General features: G+C 41.4%; 1 protein-coding gene across 1 annotated transcript in view; it reads left to right on the top strand.

The window, feature by feature from the left end:
- LOC126260450 (odorant receptor Or2-like) overlaps positions 1–21880 on the top strand; it is a 48111-nt gene that overhangs the window by 6859 nt on the left and 19372 nt on the right. Inside the window, exon 2 of the mRNA XM_049957778.1 lies at positions 2390–2489. Coding sequence (XP_049813735.1) covers positions 2390–2489 — 100 coding nt within the window. The remainder of the gene's footprint in view (positions 1–2389; positions 2490–21880) is intronic.

Raw genomic sequence — 21880 nt, 5'->3', positions numbered from 1 at the left:
CTGCGACCGTAGCGGTCGTGCGGTTCCAGACTGTAGCGCCTTTAACCGCTCGGCCACTCCGGCCGGCTAAGCCGTTATGACCCCATATTAATATGCACTAGTAGTTGTGTGGATACAGTTGACCAGACAGCCCACTCATGCTCATAAATTAAGGATAATGCTGATACATGGTGAAACAACGCTCTGGTGGGCGGTTGGCGGGTTAAAATCACCTCGGGGTATGACCACGAGGTGCATTTGACCTGCGGTCGTCGCACGGCGGCGCTGGCAGCAGTCCACATACGCAGAGATGTGTTGGTGCAAGTCAGAGTACGGTGCAGTGAGTAAGTGTGCAGACGTTTTCAGACGTGGTAATGGTGACTCTGTGTTGAAAATGGCTCAAAGAACACATATTGATGACGTTATGAATACTAGGGCGACTGGGGGCTGATCAAATACAGCAAGGCGTAGCACGGGCCCTCCGTGTGTCACAGTGTGTGATCTCAAGATTATGCCAACGATTTCAGCAGACAGGAAAAATGTCCAGGCGCTACAGTACGGGACGTCCACAGTGTACAACATGGCAAGAAGACCGATATCTCACCATCAGTGCCCGCAGACGGCCACAGCGTACTGCAGATGGCCTTGCTCGGGACCTTACCATAGCCACTCGAACAGTTGTTTCCAGACACACAGCCCTAGGCGACTGAACAGACATGGTTTATTCGTCTGGAGACTTGCAAGGTGCATTCCACTGACCCCTGGTCACAGGAGAGCCCGTAAAGCCTGCTGTCAAGAACACAGTACATGGTCATTGGAACAGTGATCCCAGGTTATGTTCACGGACGAGTCCAGGTATAGTCTGAACAGTGATTCTCGCCGGATTTTCATCTGGCGTGAACCAGGAACCAGATACCAACCCCTCAATCACTTTGAAAGGGACCTGTATGGAGGTCGTGTTTTGATGGTGTTCGGTGGGATTATGATTGGTGCACGTATACCCCTGCAGGTCTTTGACAGAGGAACTGTAACAAGTCAGGTGTATCGGGACGTCATTTTGCACCAGTATGTCCGCCTTTTAAGGGGTGCAGTGGGTCCCACCTTCCTCCTGATGGATGATAACACATGGCCCCACCGAGCTGCCATCGTGGAGGAGTACCTCGAAACAGAAGATATCAGGCGAAATGAGTGGCCTGCCTGTTCACCAGACCTAAACCCCATCGAGCACGTCTGGGATGCTCTCGGTCGACGTATCGCTCTACGTCTTCAAACCCCTACGACACTTCAGGAGCTCCGACTGCCACTGGTGCAAGAATGGGAGGCTATAGCCCAGAAACTGCTCGACCACCTGATCCAGAGTATGGCAACCCGTTGTGGGGCCTGTGTACGTGTGCATGGTGATCATATCCCATGCTGATGTCGGGGTACATGCGCAGGAAACAGTGGCGTTTTGTAGCACATGTGTTTCGGAACGGTTTTCTCAACTTATCTCCAATACCGTGGACGTGCAGATCTGTGTCGTTTGTTCCCTATGTGCCTATGCTATTAGCGGCAATTTTGTGTAGTGCCACGTTGTGTGGCACCACATTCTGCGCAATTATCCTTAATTTATGAGCATGAGTGCATATATGCGCAACACTTTATCTTTCGAGACGACCAATCATGTGGTACACCGGCCAACTACATTACGTTTTCAGGTTGTTCTGCATGATGGGTCTCTCACCAATATCCGCTTCAGAAATCATGATGCACAAGCACTTAAAATATAATAGCACATAGAACACAATTTATTTGAGTCACAGAGAGATTATGCACGGAATTCCCTTCATAAGTTTAACTGACGACTGTGTCTGCAGGAAGGGCACCCAGCAACCAAATAATAAATCGCTAGGAAGGTGAACTGCGTCAGACGTCGTGAACGGTGATTTAAGTGTCCAACAGAGTCTTCCACACTTCCAACTAAGGGGTCGTATCCTGTATTTTGAAGAAAGGAGGAGGATTTGGGTTTAATGCTCCGCTGAGGATAAGATCATTAAATAGAGAGCATACGCTAGGACTGGGACGGGAAGATAATGACATCGGCCATATCCCTTGAAAGGAACCATCCCGGTTTTCACCATGAGATTTAGGACAATCATGGAAAATCTTAATCTGGATGGCTGGACGGGGATTTGAACTGTCTCGAAATCAGAGCATTCATTTTTATTTATTTCTTAAAATGGTAACAAATATTGTTGTATTACGTTACAGATTAACAATTAAACTCACGATTTTTAAAGCTTTAGCGCTCTGATGCAACTGGTGTAAAGGAAGCCTCATCGGCAATGTTTATGTTCTTTCACGCAAGAAAAACTTTTACAACGATCCTTCGTATACTTGCTCAGTAATTCAATGAGATTATCTGTTACAGGTTCGTCCGTCACCTGGACCGCATAATGAGTCCCATCGCAATGATGCAGCTGGGTCTTGGAGTTTTCAACGGATGCATGCTAATATTTCCGGCGGCATATGTAAGACTCACACTACAGTATTTACGTATTACGACTGTCTAACATGTTAACACAGTCCATCTTTTGGAATCGCTACCTCGCCTAAAATACGTATTACACTTGTAAAGCGTGGTTGGCGATTTTGATGTATACTTTTATCTGACCAGCTTAAACTCTGCTAATCACATGTTGATATAAAAATGCTTCCAGAGACCACAGAATTACTGTATGTGACGTGATTTCGATGCAGGAGTATACTGGAGCTCTAGCGACCTTAGGATATAAGATAGGGCTTGTTAACAAATCTTCCGCGCAAACGTATCACCGCGACATTGCAGTACGGCCTTGAAAGCAGACATCGTGAGTTGACTGCTTCATGCTCCAACCTAATTTACTTTGTTCCTTACTTGTTTCAGGTTACAAAATTCGTAGTTACCTGTTTTTAAGTTAGATGCACTACATCTCTCTTTTGTTTTTTTAACGTAAGACTTCTTTGCCTTAATCGTATTTGACTATAAACGTATATCGGAGGTGTTACAGATTAAATGTACCTTCTCTGGAAGTCGACTAGTTATTTCGTGTTTCCACTGATTAAAGCTATAATATAGTTCTGATAAAACGCTATTAAAATGTGTTCATAATCTCCAGAGATAATGCAGGGCTGTCATGTATATTTGATGAGGCTAGTATGATAATCACCAAATGTGGAACTGAAATCCTATCCTAGAAGGATATTTCACTTTTTGTATCGTTAAAACGAAAAACGTGTAACGCCGAAGTTACTGCAGTTGATAGTGTTAGATTCCACAGCTGAAAACGCAAAATTCCTTGGACGTCCAAAATTCATTCCGTATTTAGGTACTTAAAACTGACAAATTGAAGTATTACTGCCCCATTTCCCTTGTGACAGGTGGAGGAGGGCAGAAAGCGAAATGGGGGAGGCTGAAACTGATCGTTGGTGCAGAGACGTCTCTAGACCATCAGTTAACTGACATATAAATGATAAAAACAACTGATTAATGTTAAGTAAAAGATAAAAGCACAACCTCTCACCTGACTCAAGGGTCAATGACGTAGTTTTAAGAGTATGCTTTATTTTGTAGGTTCTTCGTTTCTCTTGTTTCTTAACAGATAGTATAATCCTGGAATATCAGCCTAATGTCGAGTTTTTTACAAAGTGTAACAAAATCACATCTGTGACACCTACATGTTTCACGTAAAGGATTTCACCTGAAAGATAATTGCCTTCACTACCATCCGAGAATCTCTTTTTTTTATAATCGAACATTTATGTAGCTTTTTTCTATCAGACAAAATTTTGACTCATTAAGAAAAACCTTTGCACGCTAGTGGCGTTAATGGTATTTACAGCATCTTATTTTCTATAGTACCAGAGAGCGGCTGTCCATTCTCAGGTGCCATTCATACGAACCTGAATGGATGTCTAAAACAAATACATTAGTCTTCATAAATTAGGTTCAGTTACAAAACCAATAATACCTTGGAAAAAATAAAAAATTGACATAAAATTTATGTTGATGGTACTACAGAAATAATAATAGCTATTGCTTTGAAACTAATGTCATTAAAACTTGCTTGTGTCAGAGGTGCGTTGCAGATAGTTGAATGGTGGGGTAAAGTGACAGATAGTGCTCTGAACTGACAGAATATATCTCAGAAAAATCTTGCAGGATATAAAGTGAAAGTTATGAGAAGAGAGATGAATAGATACAACAATGATATTTCATAACTAAGTGAAGTCAGGTGGGACGAAGAGGGAGAAATAGAATATGGAGACTGAACATTCCTCTGGATAGTGATCATTCAGGTTTACATTTCTAAATATGGTACAGTTGAAGACGATATAAGTTGGACGTGGAATATGAGAAGTAGAGGAAATCTATAAATAAAATGGAAAGAGGCAGACATAAAGTATAATGGTGAGAGTCTTGGGTAGCATACTAGGGAAAAGTAAACAGAAGATATAGTTGGAGAATATAAACTTGTGAAAAGAAACGATAGCTTTCCTTAACCGCTTTTATCTTTGGATTCTTAATACTTGGTTTATGAAACAAAATCGACGACTCTGTGTATAGAAAACTCTATGTGATAGTGCAGGATACCAGACAGATTTTACTATAACTGACCAAAGATTCCATAACTATCAAAAAGACGTCAACAATCTGTGGAGCAGATGTTGATGTAGATCATAGCTCGATGGCGGCAAACATGAAAATACTTAAGAATGTTAAAAGAAGAAAACTGGTAAAGAAAATGGTTGTGTACAAACTGACCACTGAAGGATTTTGTTCTACACTCAAATAATTCAAGAAAAACTTGAAGTATAACAGAAGGTACGAATGTATCAAAAAATCATTAGAAGTACAATTCTGAAAGCCTTACAAGAAGGGCTTGAAAAACTATAGTGGGAAAAGTGTAGGAAAGAATTTATTACACAAAGTGCGTAAGGTAAAACGGGTCAACATAGGAAATGAAAGAATGAACATTCTATAACAGGATAAAACCAGTATAGATAGATGAATATGAACTAAGATGATTAGCTGACCAGGCTACAAGAAATGTAACAGTAGAGTCCTTAACGAACAAAGACCCAAGAAAAGTCATCGAACATGGCATAGTCAATCAAAATCGAAAGATGATAACGTGTTCAGAAGAAAACAAATAAGTACGGGAGGAGTATATTGAAGAATTACATGAAGTATAAGGATATCGTACACAATTGAGACTGGAGTAGAATTTGAAAGTGACGAATTGGAGCGTGGGCCAAGGATATTGAGAGCCGTAGACCATTCGGGGTCTGAGAAAGACGAAAGCAATAGGCTGTGATAAAAAAGCTAGTCAAAGCATTAAAGACCTTTGGAAATGGAAAAATGTTTAGAATGTCTATAGGATATATCACGAGAGCATTTGGACTGAACTGAAGATTTAGTTAAAACTGTTGTACAGTTTAAAAAAAATACAAAAATGTAATGATTATAAAAACTACTTTTATATGGCAAATTACAGGGGCTGTGGGTAACTCAGTACTCAGAAGAATAAAAAGAAAAAAAGTCAGGAAACATCGTTAAGGATCAGTTTTTTGTATTCAAGGAAGGAAAACGAATATTAGATGCTACTGCATGTTTGAGTATGAAAGTAGAGGTAATGATAGTTTTTAACAGCGACATGGTCATCTTATTTGCCGATTGGTAAAAGGCGTTTGACAAAGTGTACTCGAGTATCTTACCGGAAACATTGAAAGATGTTCGTGTTGATTCGAAGGACAAAAGAGTGTTAAAGAATCTGTACACAAGACAAAAACAGATAGGGTTCAAGATGAAGAAACAGATGGGACAAATACTGAAAGAGGTGTTAGACAAGTATGTTGTTGGTCACCAACCACTTTCAATATTCGTGTTGATGGGCTAACAAATGGTTCAAATGGCTCTGAGCACTATGGGACTTAAGTTCTGAGGTCATCGGTCCCCTAGAACTTAGAACTACTTAAACCTAACTAACCTAAGGGCACCACACACATCCATGGCCGAAGCAGGATTCGAACCTGCGACCGTAGCGGTCGCGCGGTTCCAGACTGTAGCGGCTAGAACCGCTCGGCCACTCCGACCGGCGATGGACTAACAGAGAAGTCATTAGAAAAGCAAGAGGAGAATAAATAAAAATATTTAAGTGTGCAGAGAATCAAGCACTGTTTGTGAATCAGAAGAAGCAACATTTATCACGAAGAGAATTTTAAAGATTGAGAAAGAATACGAAATGGTTATAAATTTAGGAGAAAAATTAGCGAGAACTCAAATAGGTAGTTGAAAAGTGCAGTGATTCAAATCACCAAATGATGTTATAAAAGCCAGACAAAATAATGTTTCCTAAAGAGGGGCAACAGACTTTGCAGTATCTGCATTGGCAACAAGCTGAATGACTAATTGATCTGGCCTTCTCACAGAAGTCAACACTGCACGCAGCACTGATGAGCTGTAACATTGTAGTCATGGCCCACCGCGAAATTAAGCGCTGCCCGGTGTCGTTTTGAACACGTGAAGAGCGGAGCAGAGGCGTCTGGGGAATCGCTCTAGTGACGGTATGGCACGCAAATGAATAAACCTACTGACAGCAACGACCGTGACAAAGGGCAGATTGTAATGGGCTGACGCCTGGTAATGGGTAATTCAGAAACGGCGAAGCTAGTCAACTGTTCGCTTGCCACTGTTGTAATTGTATATGAAAAGTGACTGCAGGACAATGAAACTACGAGTAGGGGCCAAACTGTTGGACGCTGACGGCTCGTCACAGAGAGTGGACGTCGAAGGCAGTCTGCAGTGCACATCGTTGAGCGTGGTGGTCGGCAGCAGACGAACACTCCGCGTTCTCATTTTAATCCTAGGTCATTGTAAATTACAGTTTCACCGGGAACAATAACATCGCGAATGGGGCGTAGGTCAATGGAATAGTGACACCTGGTCAGCTGAAAGACGTTTCTTCTTGCAGGTCCATGGTCGTGTCCAGGTAAGGCTACGTCCAGCTGAATGGCTGCTCGAGAGATTCACAGCGTCACGGACGCCAGCCGGTGCGGGCAGTATGACGCTGTGGTGGGCATTCAAATGTTCTTCCACGCGCCAGTGGTAGTCATATAAGACAACATGACAGGTACGGACTACGTGAACGTTACTGCACAGGACCCGCAGCCTTTCGTCCTTGACGTCTTACCTGCTTGCGATAACGTCTTCCAGCAGGACAACTGTCCATGTCACAAGGCCAAATACTTGCTACAGTCGTTTGAGCAGCGTGATAGTGAATTCTCACTGATGCTTCAGTCACCACATTCGCTTGATATAAAACCGATGGAACACACTTGGGAGCCCGCACATCATGAGCTACATGTTCACAAACGACAGGCCCACCATTTATGGGAAATTTGAGACCTGTACTTAGACGTATGGTGCCATATATCTCAAGAAACCTACCAAGGCCTTGCCGAATCGCCCCACAGAGGAAAGTAGATCAAAATACTATAAAAGAAGTGTTCATAATGTTTTGACTCTTCAGTGTATGTTGGTATTGTGGACGGTTGAAAGCAAAGGGAAACTAAAGCTGTAATTTTTCCCGATATAGTATTTGGTTTAGCGCTGACGAAATTAGCCCACGCAAAATTTTTTGCAAGTAAACTAGTCCCCTTCTGGATATCTGGGCAGGGACTACTCAGGAAGATATTGGCATCACGGGAAACAGGAGTGGGCTTTGATGCATCAGAGCGTGGAATTTCAGAACTCTTAATTGTGTAAGTAGGTTCCACTCTCATGTGCTATAGCTCACCAATCGTTGGCTCAAAAATGGCTCTGAGCACTATGGGACTCAACTGCTGAGGTCATTAGTCCCCTAGAACTTAGAACTAGTTAAACCTAACTAACCTAAGACATCACAAACATCCATGCCCGAGGCAGGATTCGAACCTGCGACCGTAGCGGCCTTGCGGTTCCAGACTGCAGCGCCTTTAACCGCACGGCCACTTCGGCCGGCACCAATCGTTGTTGTAGTTTTAGTGGTCTTTAGTACAAAATATGGTTTCATGCAGCCATCCACCCTTGTCCATTCTGTGAAAGCCACTTCATCTCTGCAAAACTACTTCAACCTACATTCATTTGAACCCGGTTTCTAAAGTCAAGCCTTGGCCTCATTCTAGAAACTTTTATCACCCTCCACTCTCCACTCATTTACCAGCTTGATTACTTGATGCTTCAGGATGTTTCCTGTTGTGTCTAGACCATACAGCCTAGACACAATGCTGTAGCCGATAGGGCACGCAATGCTAACGCAGACGGGCGTGAAGTCTGGAACATGAGACTTATAAATGAATAAGAAGAAAAGTACGTAGATGCTTGTTACTTAACTTTTAATTAGTCCTTGGAATACATCTGTCTTGAATATTAGTAAGCTATAGGCACTGATACAAATGGCGCCTTACTAGGTGGTCGCCAGTTAACTTAGCAGAGGGCTATTCTACTGTCTATCTCTCGGCAAATGAGAGCAAGGCTTAGCACGTCCAATCGCTAGCTATGTTGTCCGTACAACTGGGGCTGAGGTCTACTCAGTCTCTCGAGACCTGCCTTGTGGTGGCGCTAGGTTTGCGATCCCACAGTGGCGACACGCGGGTCCGACATGTACTACAGGACCGCGGCCGATTTAAGTTACCACCTAGTAAGTGTGGTGTCTAGCGGTGACACCACATTTCCCATCAAACGACCACTTCTTTAAGTCAATTAGTAGCATAAAATTCTTCTCTCCATAAATCAATATGGACTTCGTCAGTAGTGTAACAAAAACAGTTGGCCTAGATCGCAACTATTATTTATTTATTTCGGTAACTGGTTTCAGTCAAACATGACCGTCTTCAGACCACTCTGAAAATAACAAAATGGGTCAAGTATCCAAGTATAATAAGCTAATCAACATGCATTCTAGCATACAGCAACATAGTTACAAGATAAAATTTGTATATAGCTTTGGTGAAGTTGGAGCCAGAACACGGAGCTACTGGACGTACGAGATGGGCCATTCCACAACTGCTGACTAACATGTCGATACTAGCGCTTATAAGGGGAAAGGTCAGTCCACTGTTCCAATGAGCGAGATAATTAGCAAGAAAAGAACGTCATATTGTGTATGCATGTATAATGTAAAGTTGATTATGATCCACAAATATATTTAAAACATTTAAAAGGTCGACGAAAGCGGCTATAATCTGAAGAAAGTGCTCTCTGTGTGCATTAGAAAGAAATGCTAAATAGCCCTTGGATTGTCACCCATGGAGAGTGAAGTGAGATGTCTTGAGGATAGTAGATTTGTTCAGTAATTTCTTTATTCTGGTCATAGTACATCAGGAACAGCTTGGTGGAGGCGTCCAGTTACCTCTAATGCAAAACAATAGATGTCCGGCATTGCTGACAGTGCAAAGATCGGGGCTGAGTGCGGCGTCACTTGAATGCCGCGGTGAGCGACATCTCTGGCTGTGACCGTGATGACAGCACGGCAGGGCAGGTGCTTGTGGCCGTGAACTTCCTCCAGCGAGCAGGCGGCTTCCTTGAGGTTCAGGGCAGTCGGTCCTGCCTCATAGTCAAATAGCGGACCCCATGCTATATTCTCGGATGTCATTCTGGATGTTACAGGCTCGTGATGTAGGCTGTGATATTGAGACAAGAACCATTTAGTACATGAGTGGCTGAGTACTTATAAGCTCCAGACTATTTTGATTTACATAGGGCTTAAGGTATGTACTCTAAACACTTCCATGGTGGCAAGTGAGGAAAGGCTTCTGTCCCTCCGCTAGCATACTGCAGCTTCGGCTGTTGCTACATTGTGCCCAGCTGGCTCCTCTTCACAATGACAGTCAGCCGTGTTTTGCTTTGCAATGCATAACGCTCTCGCCTGCCTGTCGCTGACTCTGTTGCAACTCGCTTCTGCTCTGGCGTTCTTTTTGACTGAATATGGTCTATACACTACATTGCTCACCTTTTTATCAAGACCCAGTTCCTCGACTTGACCAAATTAGATTATCCTTCACACTAGGGTTCCTGGCGACCGGACATCCTGGCCCTGTTTCGCCTCTGAAGTTTTATTCTAACAACTGGTTCCCTTAGCCCTATCACTCTATCTCACACATTTCCACAGGACCCCTTGCCCTGCTCCTTAACTCAAACACCATGGAACTGATTTCATTACTAGGCTTCTTGCACAATCACATCTAACTCTCTATTTCCAACTTACAAGCTAAAATGAATGATCCTTCTTCTCTTACATTTATGCTCGGGGTATCCAATTCACTGGATTCAGAATGATGGCTGACTCCAAGCGCAGCCCTGTGCTTTCCCTTCTACGTGCCAAAAGAAGGACTATGTTTCGCAGAACAAGTGCCACTGTGATGCTTTTTATGACAATAGTCAATGCTACCTCTTTCCGATATGAATTTACGTGTTAGAATGAGATTTTCAGGGAGGTTTGTCCCTCATGTTGGTTCAGAAGCATATTTATAGATTGCGTTAATACAGCCTCTAAAGTTTGATTTAGCAGATTACATTTGTGGCAGGTAGCACTGCCATGGGCTTCTCTGAGCAATAAAAAGCCGGTTAGTGAGTTATGCCTGAAATAATGGCGGGAAGATGGAAAATAGGCCACATAATTTCGCACGCTTTTCCATTTAATAACGAACCACTCCCGTTTAATTCTAGCCTCTTTGCTGACTTAAGAGTCCCCTCCTCGTAACAACTAGCCACTACTATCATCTTGTTAGAGGTAGAGCACAATCAATGCGGCTGAAAGTACAGTTCTTGCTGGATCATTTCCTTAGTGCATTCTCTTACCTCTTTTTATCCCATTAGCAATTTCTCTGGGCAGAAATCCTGCTCCTCTCTTGTTACCATATCCGGACAGTCTGTAATTTCCCTCAGTGGCATATTTGTAACTTTGCTTCCTCCATTTATACGTATCTTTTGCAATTAATTGCAGTCGCTGCATTTCTACTCTTAACAATTTCTTCATTGTCTCCCACTTGACAGGATACGCATGAACTATGCAACATTCGTAACGTGCTTGTTTCTCTGCCACTGGTATACAAACAGAAATGTAAACTTTCGCTCCATCATTGATATACTTTTACCTTGAATGAACATTTCATTCTCCGTCTCCCACTCTTAATTTTCCCTCTTGATTCTTGTACAGATTTCCCTATAGCTTACTCCTGTTTTTCTCATAAATTCGAACATCTTGCACCATTTTACATTGTCGAACGCTCTTTCCAGGTCGACAAATTCTATGAACGTGTCTTGATTTTTCTTCAGTCTTGCTTTCCATATCAACGGCAACGTCAGAATTACCTCTCTGGTGCCTTTACCTCTCCTAAAGCTAAGCTGATCGTCACTTAACACATCCTCAATTTTTTTCCATTCTTCTGTATATTATTCTCGTCATCAACTTTCGTACAGAATCTGTTAGACTGACTGTGTGATAATTCTTACTTCTGTCGGCTCATGCAATCTTTGGAATTGTGTGGATGATGTTTTTCCTAAAGTCAGATGGATCTTGCCGGTTAATCCTTTCTACACACCAATTTAGAAATTATAATGGAATATTATCTATCCCTTCTGTCTTATTCGATCGTAAGTCTTCCAAAGCTCTTTTAAATTCTGATACTAACACTGGATCCCCTATGTCTTCCATATCGACCCGTGTTTCTTCTCCTAAGACGTCCTCAGACAAACCTTCACCTCATAGAGGCAATCAATGTACTCTTTGCACCTATCCGCTCTCTCTTCTGCATTTAACAGTAGAATTACCATTGCAGTTTTAATGTTACCTCCCTTGCTGTTAATTTCACCGAAGACTTTTTTGACTTTTCAGTATATTGAGTCAGTCCTTCCATCAGTCATTTCTGTTTCGATTTCTTGACAATTGGTCTTGGTCTTGGTCTTTTAAACTTCAGCCTTCTCTTCATCACTATATCCTCTCGTGGGCACGCTTTACAATACAGTATTTGATTTCGAAACTCTTCCTAACCATGATGTAATCTGACTGAAATCTTCCCGTATCCCCCGTCAATTTTTAAGTATACCTCCTGCTCTTGGGATTTCTGAATATATAGTATTCGCTGTTCCTAGTTTAAATTAACTGCAGAACTCAGTCTTTCTCCTCTCTCATTCGTACCATAAAGCCCACATTCTCCTATAACGCTTCCTTCTACTCCTTCCCATACAATGTCATTCCATTTCCCCATAACTATTATATTTTCATCTCTCTTTATATACTGAATTACCCATTCAGTATCCCCATACACTTTTTTTATCTCTTCACCTTCGACTTTCATTAGTAATATGGCCGTCTAAAATATGATACGCAAAATAGCAAAGCAGGAATGGCGGAAATGGAAAGTCGTAGAAGCATGGATACAGGGCTGGTTCGATGACAAATTTTCACACAAGTAGTTTATTATTTGGTGCCCTCATCCCCTTTTCCGTAGTACAGTTTCATCCGTGTCAACTTTCGCTACTAATGCGAGACAGCCCTTATACAAATCTTGCACTTCGCTCCTCTCCCATCTAGACGTACCAGGCTGTCGCCACTGTGAAACGCCCTGTATAGATATCTGACAATTCAGACGCCTTTGGCGACAGTTTCAGCTTGGCGTTAAATGTATTTGCAATTGAGAATAAGGACAATCATCAACTGTAGAATGGAATGACAACATTGAAAATTTGTACCGGACCAGGACTGAGCCCGATTTCCCTCTTATCGCTTCGTCTGGCTATGATTGCACGACTCACTGCCATATATCGTCAACAATGAGTCTACAACACGTAATCGTACATTCCTTATGCATATTCCAGTACATTTGAGACATTGCACTTTAAAATCGTTTGCCCGGCGTCGGCGGATAAATACGATATAGCAGTGCCTGTGTTATTCTGAATACTATGCATGTCCAAAGGAACTTTGCAGCGTATTCAGAATAACACAGGCACTGAAATTTTATTATTTTAAGCTTGGCGTCCTAAGCCCCGGCTCCGACCTTAAACTGGCCCTGCATGCATGACTATGGGAAAGGTACCGCGTGTAGGAAAGGTATTGCACAATAAAAATAACAGGTATGAGAAAATTAAGAGAACGTCTGAAGAAAAAGAAACAGCTCTGCGAACATAAAGAGCTCAGAGGGCAAGAAACATGGGAGACAGTATTAAGGAAAGAGAGAGGGAAGTAGATAAGTATATAACGAGGGACGCGATGAAGCGAGAAGGGTTCACCGATTACTGAAAATTCTATGTATAAACAAGGCGAATTGAGTACACAACACTAATTATGATAAAAGTATTTCGCCTAGTATGTAGGATATACGAGACAGGAGAAATGCCCTCAGAAATCAAGAAGAATGCAACAATCGGAATAATAAAGTCAGGTGCTGATAGAAGTGAATATTATCGAACCATAAATTTACAAAATCCTAACGGCATTAGCAACAGAAGAATGGAATCCGACCTGAGGAAAGATCAGTTTGGGTTTCAGAGAAATATAAGAACCGGCGAAGCAACTTTGACAATACGACTTATGAGATAGAATGGAAAACTCAAACCTACATTTACAGCATTTGTGCATTTAGGTAGTAATTTTTACAATGTTGACTGGAACATATACTAGAAACTTTCGAGGTTATGAGTAAAAAACAGGGAACGAAACGTTATCCACAACGTATACAGAAACCACACTGCATTTATAAAAGTCGAAGAGTAGGACAAGAAACAGCGGTTGAGTAGGGAGTGAGGTAATTTTCGCCTATCGCTGATGTTATTCTGTCTGCAGCTTGAGAAAACCAAGGAAAAGTTTGTAAAGGTAACTGTAGTTCAGAGAGGAGAGAGAAATATTTTGAGATTTGCCAAAGACATCGTAATTCTGTCAGCGACAACAAAGGACTTGAAGGATCAGCTGAGCGGAATGGGTGGGTATAAGATGAACAACAAGTTGAGTGAAATAGGAGTAATGTAACGTAAAATAAATAAATCGAACGATTCTGAGGGAGAAGTATTAGACGAGTATTGATATTTAGGGAGAAAAAATACTAACGGTGGTAGATGTAAAAAAGATATAAAATACAGATTTGAAATAGAAAGAAAAGCTATTACAAAAGAATATGTTAAAATCTAGTAAAATTTTAGGTTCTAATAATTCTCTTCAGAAAATATTTATCAGGAGATTACCTTTGTACAGAAAAGGAATGGAATCGATAAACTGCTTAGAGAAGATGAGAATATAAGCTTTAGAAATCTAGTACTACTGAAGAATGCTGAAGATAAGCAGATCAGATAATTAAAGAAATGGTACTGAATCGAATTTGGAGTATGCGTCCCTAAGCACAACTTGACAACATGTGATAAGGTTGACAGGACGCATCCTGAGGCATCGAGGCATAATTAACACTCCGAGTACCATTGTTGTCAATATGAGTCGATAAACACATTGAAAATGCGTATAACCCATGTTTTCAAAACTATTACTTTCAAAATATATGACCTTTTCCCTCTAAGTTAGTTGTATCCAGCTCTACACAATTTTTTTCTCATTTTTATAGTTACAGTACACTGACATTTACTTACAGTTTTTCCACTGAGTACGCTGATGTCAAAGACCCTAAATGAAATTGTTTGATTGTTTCTTGAATGTAACATTTATGAAAATGTTACTCTGAGCAGCTGTAATACGAAAAACCTGTAGCAATAGGATGTTTAATTTGGAAGTGGAGAGTAGCGTGGGAGATAAAACTAATAAGTGTAGACCAACGCTTGATTACACTTCGCAGGTTCAAGTGGATTTACTTTGCAATAGTTAACCACAGATGAAGAAAGGTGTACAGGGAAAATTGACGTGGAGAGCTGCGAAACGTCATTCTTTGGACTGAAGACCATAACCACAACAACAAAGATAGGCGAGATACAACATACACATTAATATATAGATCTTGTTTGCTAATAATCACGAAACAAAGTATTATATGTGTACTCTATATCGAGATAAGAGGATCATATGAAATAATGTGCCACTTTACACAATGCGCCAATGAAGTGGGGAGATGTGGATACAGCGAACATTAACTGAACCTTAGTTTCACAGTAAACTTCAGCAGCAAGAGCACTTTGAAATTCTCTGTCTATTGACGAGGATGATAGGAGTGAATGTCATATGTAGCACCCCTCTACTACATCAATTCACTAAAAATTCAAGAATTGTATGTTGCGTGTCCCAAAACTTAAGTTTTGAAATTATACAGACGGTACAAGATTATAAATTGAGAATTTGAAGACTAGAGAGCAATGGCAGGCGGTAAGAAGTCATGAATGAGCAGTATGTATGTGGAGAGTGTCCCATAACAAACAGCTGCATGGGGCACTGATTCTGGTGGTACTAACTTGAAGAACAACAGAAAAGTGTGTAGTGAGTGGAAGGTGAAATTTATTTCTGTTCACCCCTTATGACTTCTTGTCTGAGAAGGAAAGATACTCCATGCCGGAATTTACATACATTTAATGTATGCCATAGGCAGCTGTAGTGTTCTGAAACCAGAAGCAACGTACAGAGCTGTCCGTGATTCTTGCTAATGAGTTCTTCGTACAGTCGAACGTGAGAAAGTGGTGTTTTATAGTGATAGAGAAAAATTAACCAAAAGGCACCTTCCAACTTGCCCGTGAGTTCGTACTTCGAAGCAGAAACCGTGTTTCTGTAATTAGAAACGTGTTCAAGCAATAGGGCCCGATGATTTGTTACCTTCAAGTCATTTCTGTCAGTGGATTATGTTGCAACACATACCTGAGTTGTGGAGGTTCTCTCTTTGAAGAGTTACTGTGAGCTTAAGTTGTTGCTAAAAGCTCGAACCTCTATGTCAATAAAAAGCTAAATAATGAATTGCGGTCATTACTTCTGCGTCTGAAAGTGTTCAATTTAGAATCCTTTAGCATCTCTGACCGAACACTTTTTCGCTATTACTGTACCAATGACCCGATACTGGATACGTTTCCTTTACAACATGACTAACATCGTGCTTACAGAGTGTTAAGTCCCATAGTGCTCAGAGCCATTTGAACCATTTTTGACCTTCAGAGTACGTGTCATAAGTGAATTAGTTTTTCGTCGAATCTCGGACTAACGAATTTAAAAGTACCCACTGCCTATAGCGAACTTTTCTTGGAGGAGTTGAGTTTACATTGATAACTGAGAACGGACGTATGACACACGAGAACCATGTACGCCCTCCTTACCCGGTTTGCTGTATATATCATTAAAATGGTAAAGTAGCTCAAGAAAATCTATGGACATGTTGAGTGATAGAGATGGTGACTGTAAGATAACTTTTTCAAAAGTTTTCCACTCCGTGGTACCAATACCGCAAGCTTTATTTTAAGCTATGTATATTAACAAACAATCCACCCATGCCATCTGAAAGATGCTACCTTCAGAGCTATAATTCACAGAATGACAGAAGTGGCTCTGCAAGATAACAATACAATAAAGGAACTCAGCATTATCGAGGACATTGGCGTCAACAGTAGTAACACACACTGATGAACTGTCACGAATCGAAGACAAAGACTAAGAAATTCACAACGATACATAAGTCTGAGGTTAGCCAAAAATGTCTCTTATTTGGTTCCTTTATATACTTACAAAATGCATCGAAGGAAGTTGCTAATCTTCTCAAGAAAAGTAACATCAAAATTTCATTGGGAACCAATCTAAGTAACAAGATAATTAACCAACTAAATATCAGTGAAGACATACCATATAGCTGGAATATAAAAGATACATTGCAAGTGTCGCCATAAATATGTGGGCCAGACAGGATGGTCTTTTGAAAAAAAAAAAAAGATTGCATTGATCGCTTCAGGTTTAATGAACTAGACTCACGAGAAGCGTTCAATAAGTACCGCAACACTATTTTTTCTCGGCTAATTTCAGTAAATGCAGAATTTGTTTGGGACATGGTGGAACATTCCTGCTTCAGCCACTGTTGCTTCAGGAAGTTTCAGTAGGTGGTGGCGGTGTACGTAGAATTCAAAACTTTGTCTGTAACGGAGGTGCGTTCCAAGTAAAGAGCTGTCTTTGAGTTTCTTTTGCCGGAAAACCAGAGCTTCGCATATATTCATATGCGCCTGCAGAATGTCTACGGAAAACTGGAAGTGAATCGTCGGGAGAGGTGACTGTCATCATCGAAACAAGGTAGCGCAAAACTGCCCAATCTCCCACGTACCTCAAAGAAATTAAAGAAACGACTCGGCATGTACGTCGCCACAAAACTGCAATCGAATTTCTTCTCCTCCATGGCTATGGAAGGTCTCACACAAGTCTGCGCACCCGAGAGGAGCTCACAGAACTCCATTGGAATCTTCTTGCTCATCCACCCTACAGCCCAGATCTCGCACCATCCGACTTCCATCTGTTTGGCCCAACGAAGGGTGCACTTCACAGCAAGCACTACTTTGATGATACGAAGGTTACTGGTACAGCAAGACGCTGGCTCCGACGTCGACCAGTAGATTGGTAGGATGCGGGCATACAGGCCCTCCTAGTAAGGTGGCATAAGGTTCTCCTTCTCAAAAGGAGACCGTGTAGAAAAATTGGTGTTTTTAGCCAGAAGCGTGGGGAATAATATGGTGTATTGGAATCCCGAATAAAACCGACCTGCATTCAGAAAAAAGTGTGTTGCATTACTTAGTACTAACAGTACTAAGTACTTCAAAATTTAGTAATCCTATTTATGCAAATTACGTTTGAGACTTCTCCTTTGGATGGAAAGAAAGATTGTGCTGGTAAACGTCTACGTTATTTGATAATGAAACAGTTGAGTAAAATTGAACGTACTCAGACAATTGTCTCTTTACTAATTCTGATCATTTCTAAACTGACACACAATATTTTAGCGCAAGGCAATCTGACTTTTAATAATCCCTACAAAATAATAGCGCTGACTAACAATAGCCTATCTTTCATGAATCACTTACCTCACAAAAATCTTCGTTACTCAAACTACTGCAATACATCGAGCGCCAATACTGCCAGCTAAATAAAAGATTCTAACTTCTGAAGGCACTAACTACTGATAGGCATATAGTTAGCAAATGAAAGATTTTGATAGAAAACAAACAATGTATTGATATTAATAGTGTTCAAAAGTCATCATATATATCGTGACAACTAGTTTGACGAACCTACTTTTTCTGAAAGACACACTTCCAGATCGTCCGCTCATATTAACATCTCAAAACTCTGCCATGTCTCTCCTCACATCCACCACTGCCGGCGGCTCACCTCCAACTGCCCAACACTACGGGCTGTTCACATCCAACTGCCCAACACTATAATAGCGAATAATCCAATGAGTCCAACCAGCCACAGACTGCACACAGCTCAGTCAGCGATTTTAATACAGAGTACTACGTGCGTCACGAACATAAAAACCTAAGCAGCCTACGTACACGTTCTTGTAGACTGTCCGGGGCGATGCCACACTTTTTGTTTCTAGATGAAATTATGACGAGAAATTTATAGACTTTCAAAAAGAGATTTATCACACGTGTTTGGCAAGATTTCCTCAAATTGAAAGGCGATGTATACGACAAAGTCATAACTTTTATGTCGCGTAGTAACCTCTTTTCTTACGAGATGCACTACTTCGCATCTCACCCCAAAGATCGATCTAAGATGAGAAAGAAAATTTCGTACCATCACCAATGTTGTTACATATTTTACTGTCAAGTACAACAAAATAAAACATTTTATTATAATTACTGAGTGTTGTATGGTTGATATTTACTATTTTACAGCACTGTCGTTATACATGTTCAATATGGAATCCTGTACTCCAGGAAAGATCGAAAAGAGTTAATGCCCCAGTTTTCCAAACTCTGTTGCTAATTAGAGTCTTTGCCTCATTGACTTCCATTTGTGGTTCTTACGTCATTTCTAGGTATCGTTTGCAACAAAAAATATAAAAAAAATTTATTACCACAAAGAAAATAAAGCGTCTTACTCAGATACCGGGGTGAGATGCAAGTTGAAATACGAATTTCAGTGTGGCAGACACCGGGAAACAAATGGACGCCCACATACTTAATGATATAGAGCACATGATAAACGCACGTTTAGGACTGGTAAAAATCTACAGAAATCACAATTACTATTTTTAAACACATCTGTAGCAGAGGACACATGGCAGCCCCTAGTGGCTTGCACATCTGTTGCATTTTATTTTAATTCTATCTGACGCTGTCAGGTATGACCGCAGCTTTCGTATTTTTTGGTACGTTATGCTATAACATTTTGTTTTATTTTTGTCCGAAGGTGTCCCTTGTGACACCGAAACCTAGGTTACAAATTGTGTTCGCGACTGAGGGCTGTGTTTTTCAAAATTTTGTATTATTCAAAAGTCCAGATAGAAAAAAAGTTTCTATACATTATTAAACATTAGCGACCGTCTAACTATATCCGAGCTACTTAAATTAGAGCGTTCACATTTAGTTAACTTAGCCGAAATTGGTGTCGTAACTTTGTGACAAACTGACTACGCTGATCAGCGCTAATCGTCGCTTAAACTAGCTCTTTTCTTTAACGTGAAGACGTAGCCCGTTTATAACTAAACAGGCACTAGCCTGACCAGCAGTAAAACACACCGTACAGCAGTAGTCATCACGATAAGCAGCGCCTTAGGCTAATTAAACACTACAGAATAAGAACAATACTCGGTGTAGGACTTTGCAGATGAAACAGTGGACCGCGACGTCAATGACCTCACATCCGTTGTTCCTTTCGTACTACATGGGCTCCACTCAAATACGAGCAAGTCCGTAAAATATGCAATACGGACAAATATTGAACATGTTCGTTCAACACCCATAAGGAGGTTGGTTCTTAAAACCACTCAAAATGCACAACGATTGTCCTCAATCCATAAGCTGATCAACTGACAATACCAGAATCACAATGGGAACACTCAAGACAAATACAGAGGAACACATGGCGACGACAATTACGCGTGTCCACGTTAGTCCAAGATCATAAAATATAGCCAGTCATATTTAACAGTCCTTCGGACACCGCTCACGCACATGTTCACCGATGACGCCATTCAGTGGCCATCTAATGTAAAGTGGTGTCCCCAGCCTTGGTTTCTCGAAATTCCTCACGGTACACATGCAAGACTACCAGGTCGTCCTCTCTAAGGACATGCAAACTTATTTTCTCGACAAACACTATCCTTATCATACCACTGAGGTACGGAAGCTATTAGATTTCAAACAGAAGCTGCAAGATCTCAGCTCAACAGTTAATACAAGACACCAGACAGACAAACCATAAGCCACTGATCTTCGACATAGTTGGGTTACCAAATCACAAACTATACATATATGCCCAATAATTGAATACATGTCACAGTGAACCACTCCCAGTGGAGCTATAACCGATTCCCGATACTCGAAAGACCAGGAACACAAGCGCCATCGAAACTTACTACAAAGCCACACTGACAACAGCTTGTCGGTGCCTGCCGCAGGAAACAATCTCCAATCTGGTGCTAATACAACATGACGGAGGCTAACCGGTACTTTAACATTTACGAATAATTTCCTATTGCAACGTGACAACGGAGAGAAACAAGTAAAAAACACTGCCACTTCCAGGATCACAGCATAGCATCTAACCTAAGCAGGCTTCGTTGCACATGAGTAAACTCAGTATACGAATGATGCAGTCACTGTTACAGAAAACGAACAGAGTATGTGAATATGAACGCACAAGGTAGGTCTCAATGAATAACTGGAACCTCACTCATATTGAACAGATGGCAAACGTAAATATTAAGTTAGGAACGGCGCATCTCGCTGGAAACCTTGGAAAGCGGTCAAACCCATATCACTAGTAGTGGTGCCTATACGCAGCAACACGCACACACAACACAATAAGGTGCGGCCAACCTGATTAGGTTTTCTGCGATTTCCCTAAAACCGCTTCAGGCAAATGCCGGGATGATTCCTTTGAAAGGGCACGACCGACTTCCTTCCCTGTCCTTCACCAATATGATGGGACCGATGACCTCGCTGTTTAGTCCCTTCGCCCAAATCCGCATTGTAGCATGCACCGCAAGAGAAGACGCTCACCCTGGCCGCTGCATGCGCGAGGTCACGAAAACAGCCGCCAGTGAGCGTCATACTGATAGAGGTCGCGGGATTTTTAAAATTTGCACAAGGCTAGACGGCAAGAAACTGCATGAACAGCATCGCAAAATGTAGATTAACTTTAATGTATTAATACATCAGTTTATGTTGTTGCTGTTGTTGTCGTTGTGGTCTTCAGTCGAGAGACTGGTTTGATGCAGCTCTCCATGCTACTCTATCCTATGCAAGCTTCTTCATCTCCCAGTGCCTACTGCAACCTACATCCTTATGAACCTGCTTAGTGTATTTATCTCTTGGTCTCCCTCTACGATTTTTACCCTCCACGCTGCCCTCCAATACTAAATTGGTGATCTCTTGATGCCTCAGAACATGTTCTATCAACCGATCCATTCTTCTAGTCAAGTTGTGCCACAAATTTCTCTTCTTCCCAATTCTATTCAGTACCTCCTCACAAGGTTATGTGATCTACCCATCTAATCTTCAATATTCTTCTGTAGGACCACATTTCGAAAGCTTCCATATGCTGCTACACTCGAGTGAGATCTTTCAGTGCTCTGTCAAACTCTTCACGCAGTAGGCTATCATATCTCCCATTTCATCTTCATCTACATCCTCTTCCATTTCCATAACATTGTCCTCAAGTACATCGCCCTTGTATAGACCCTCTATATACTCCTTCCACCTTTCTGCTTTCCCTTC

This window comes from Schistocerca nitens, chromosome 5 (genome assembly GCF_023898315.1).
Source record: "Schistocerca nitens isolate TAMUIC-IGC-003100 chromosome 5, iqSchNite1.1, whole genome shotgun sequence".
NCBI lineage: Eukaryota > Metazoa > Arthropoda > Insecta > Orthoptera > Acrididae > Schistocerca > Schistocerca nitens.
Note: the sequence above shows the minus strand (reverse complement) of the source record. Positions and strands in the feature narration are given on the sequence as shown.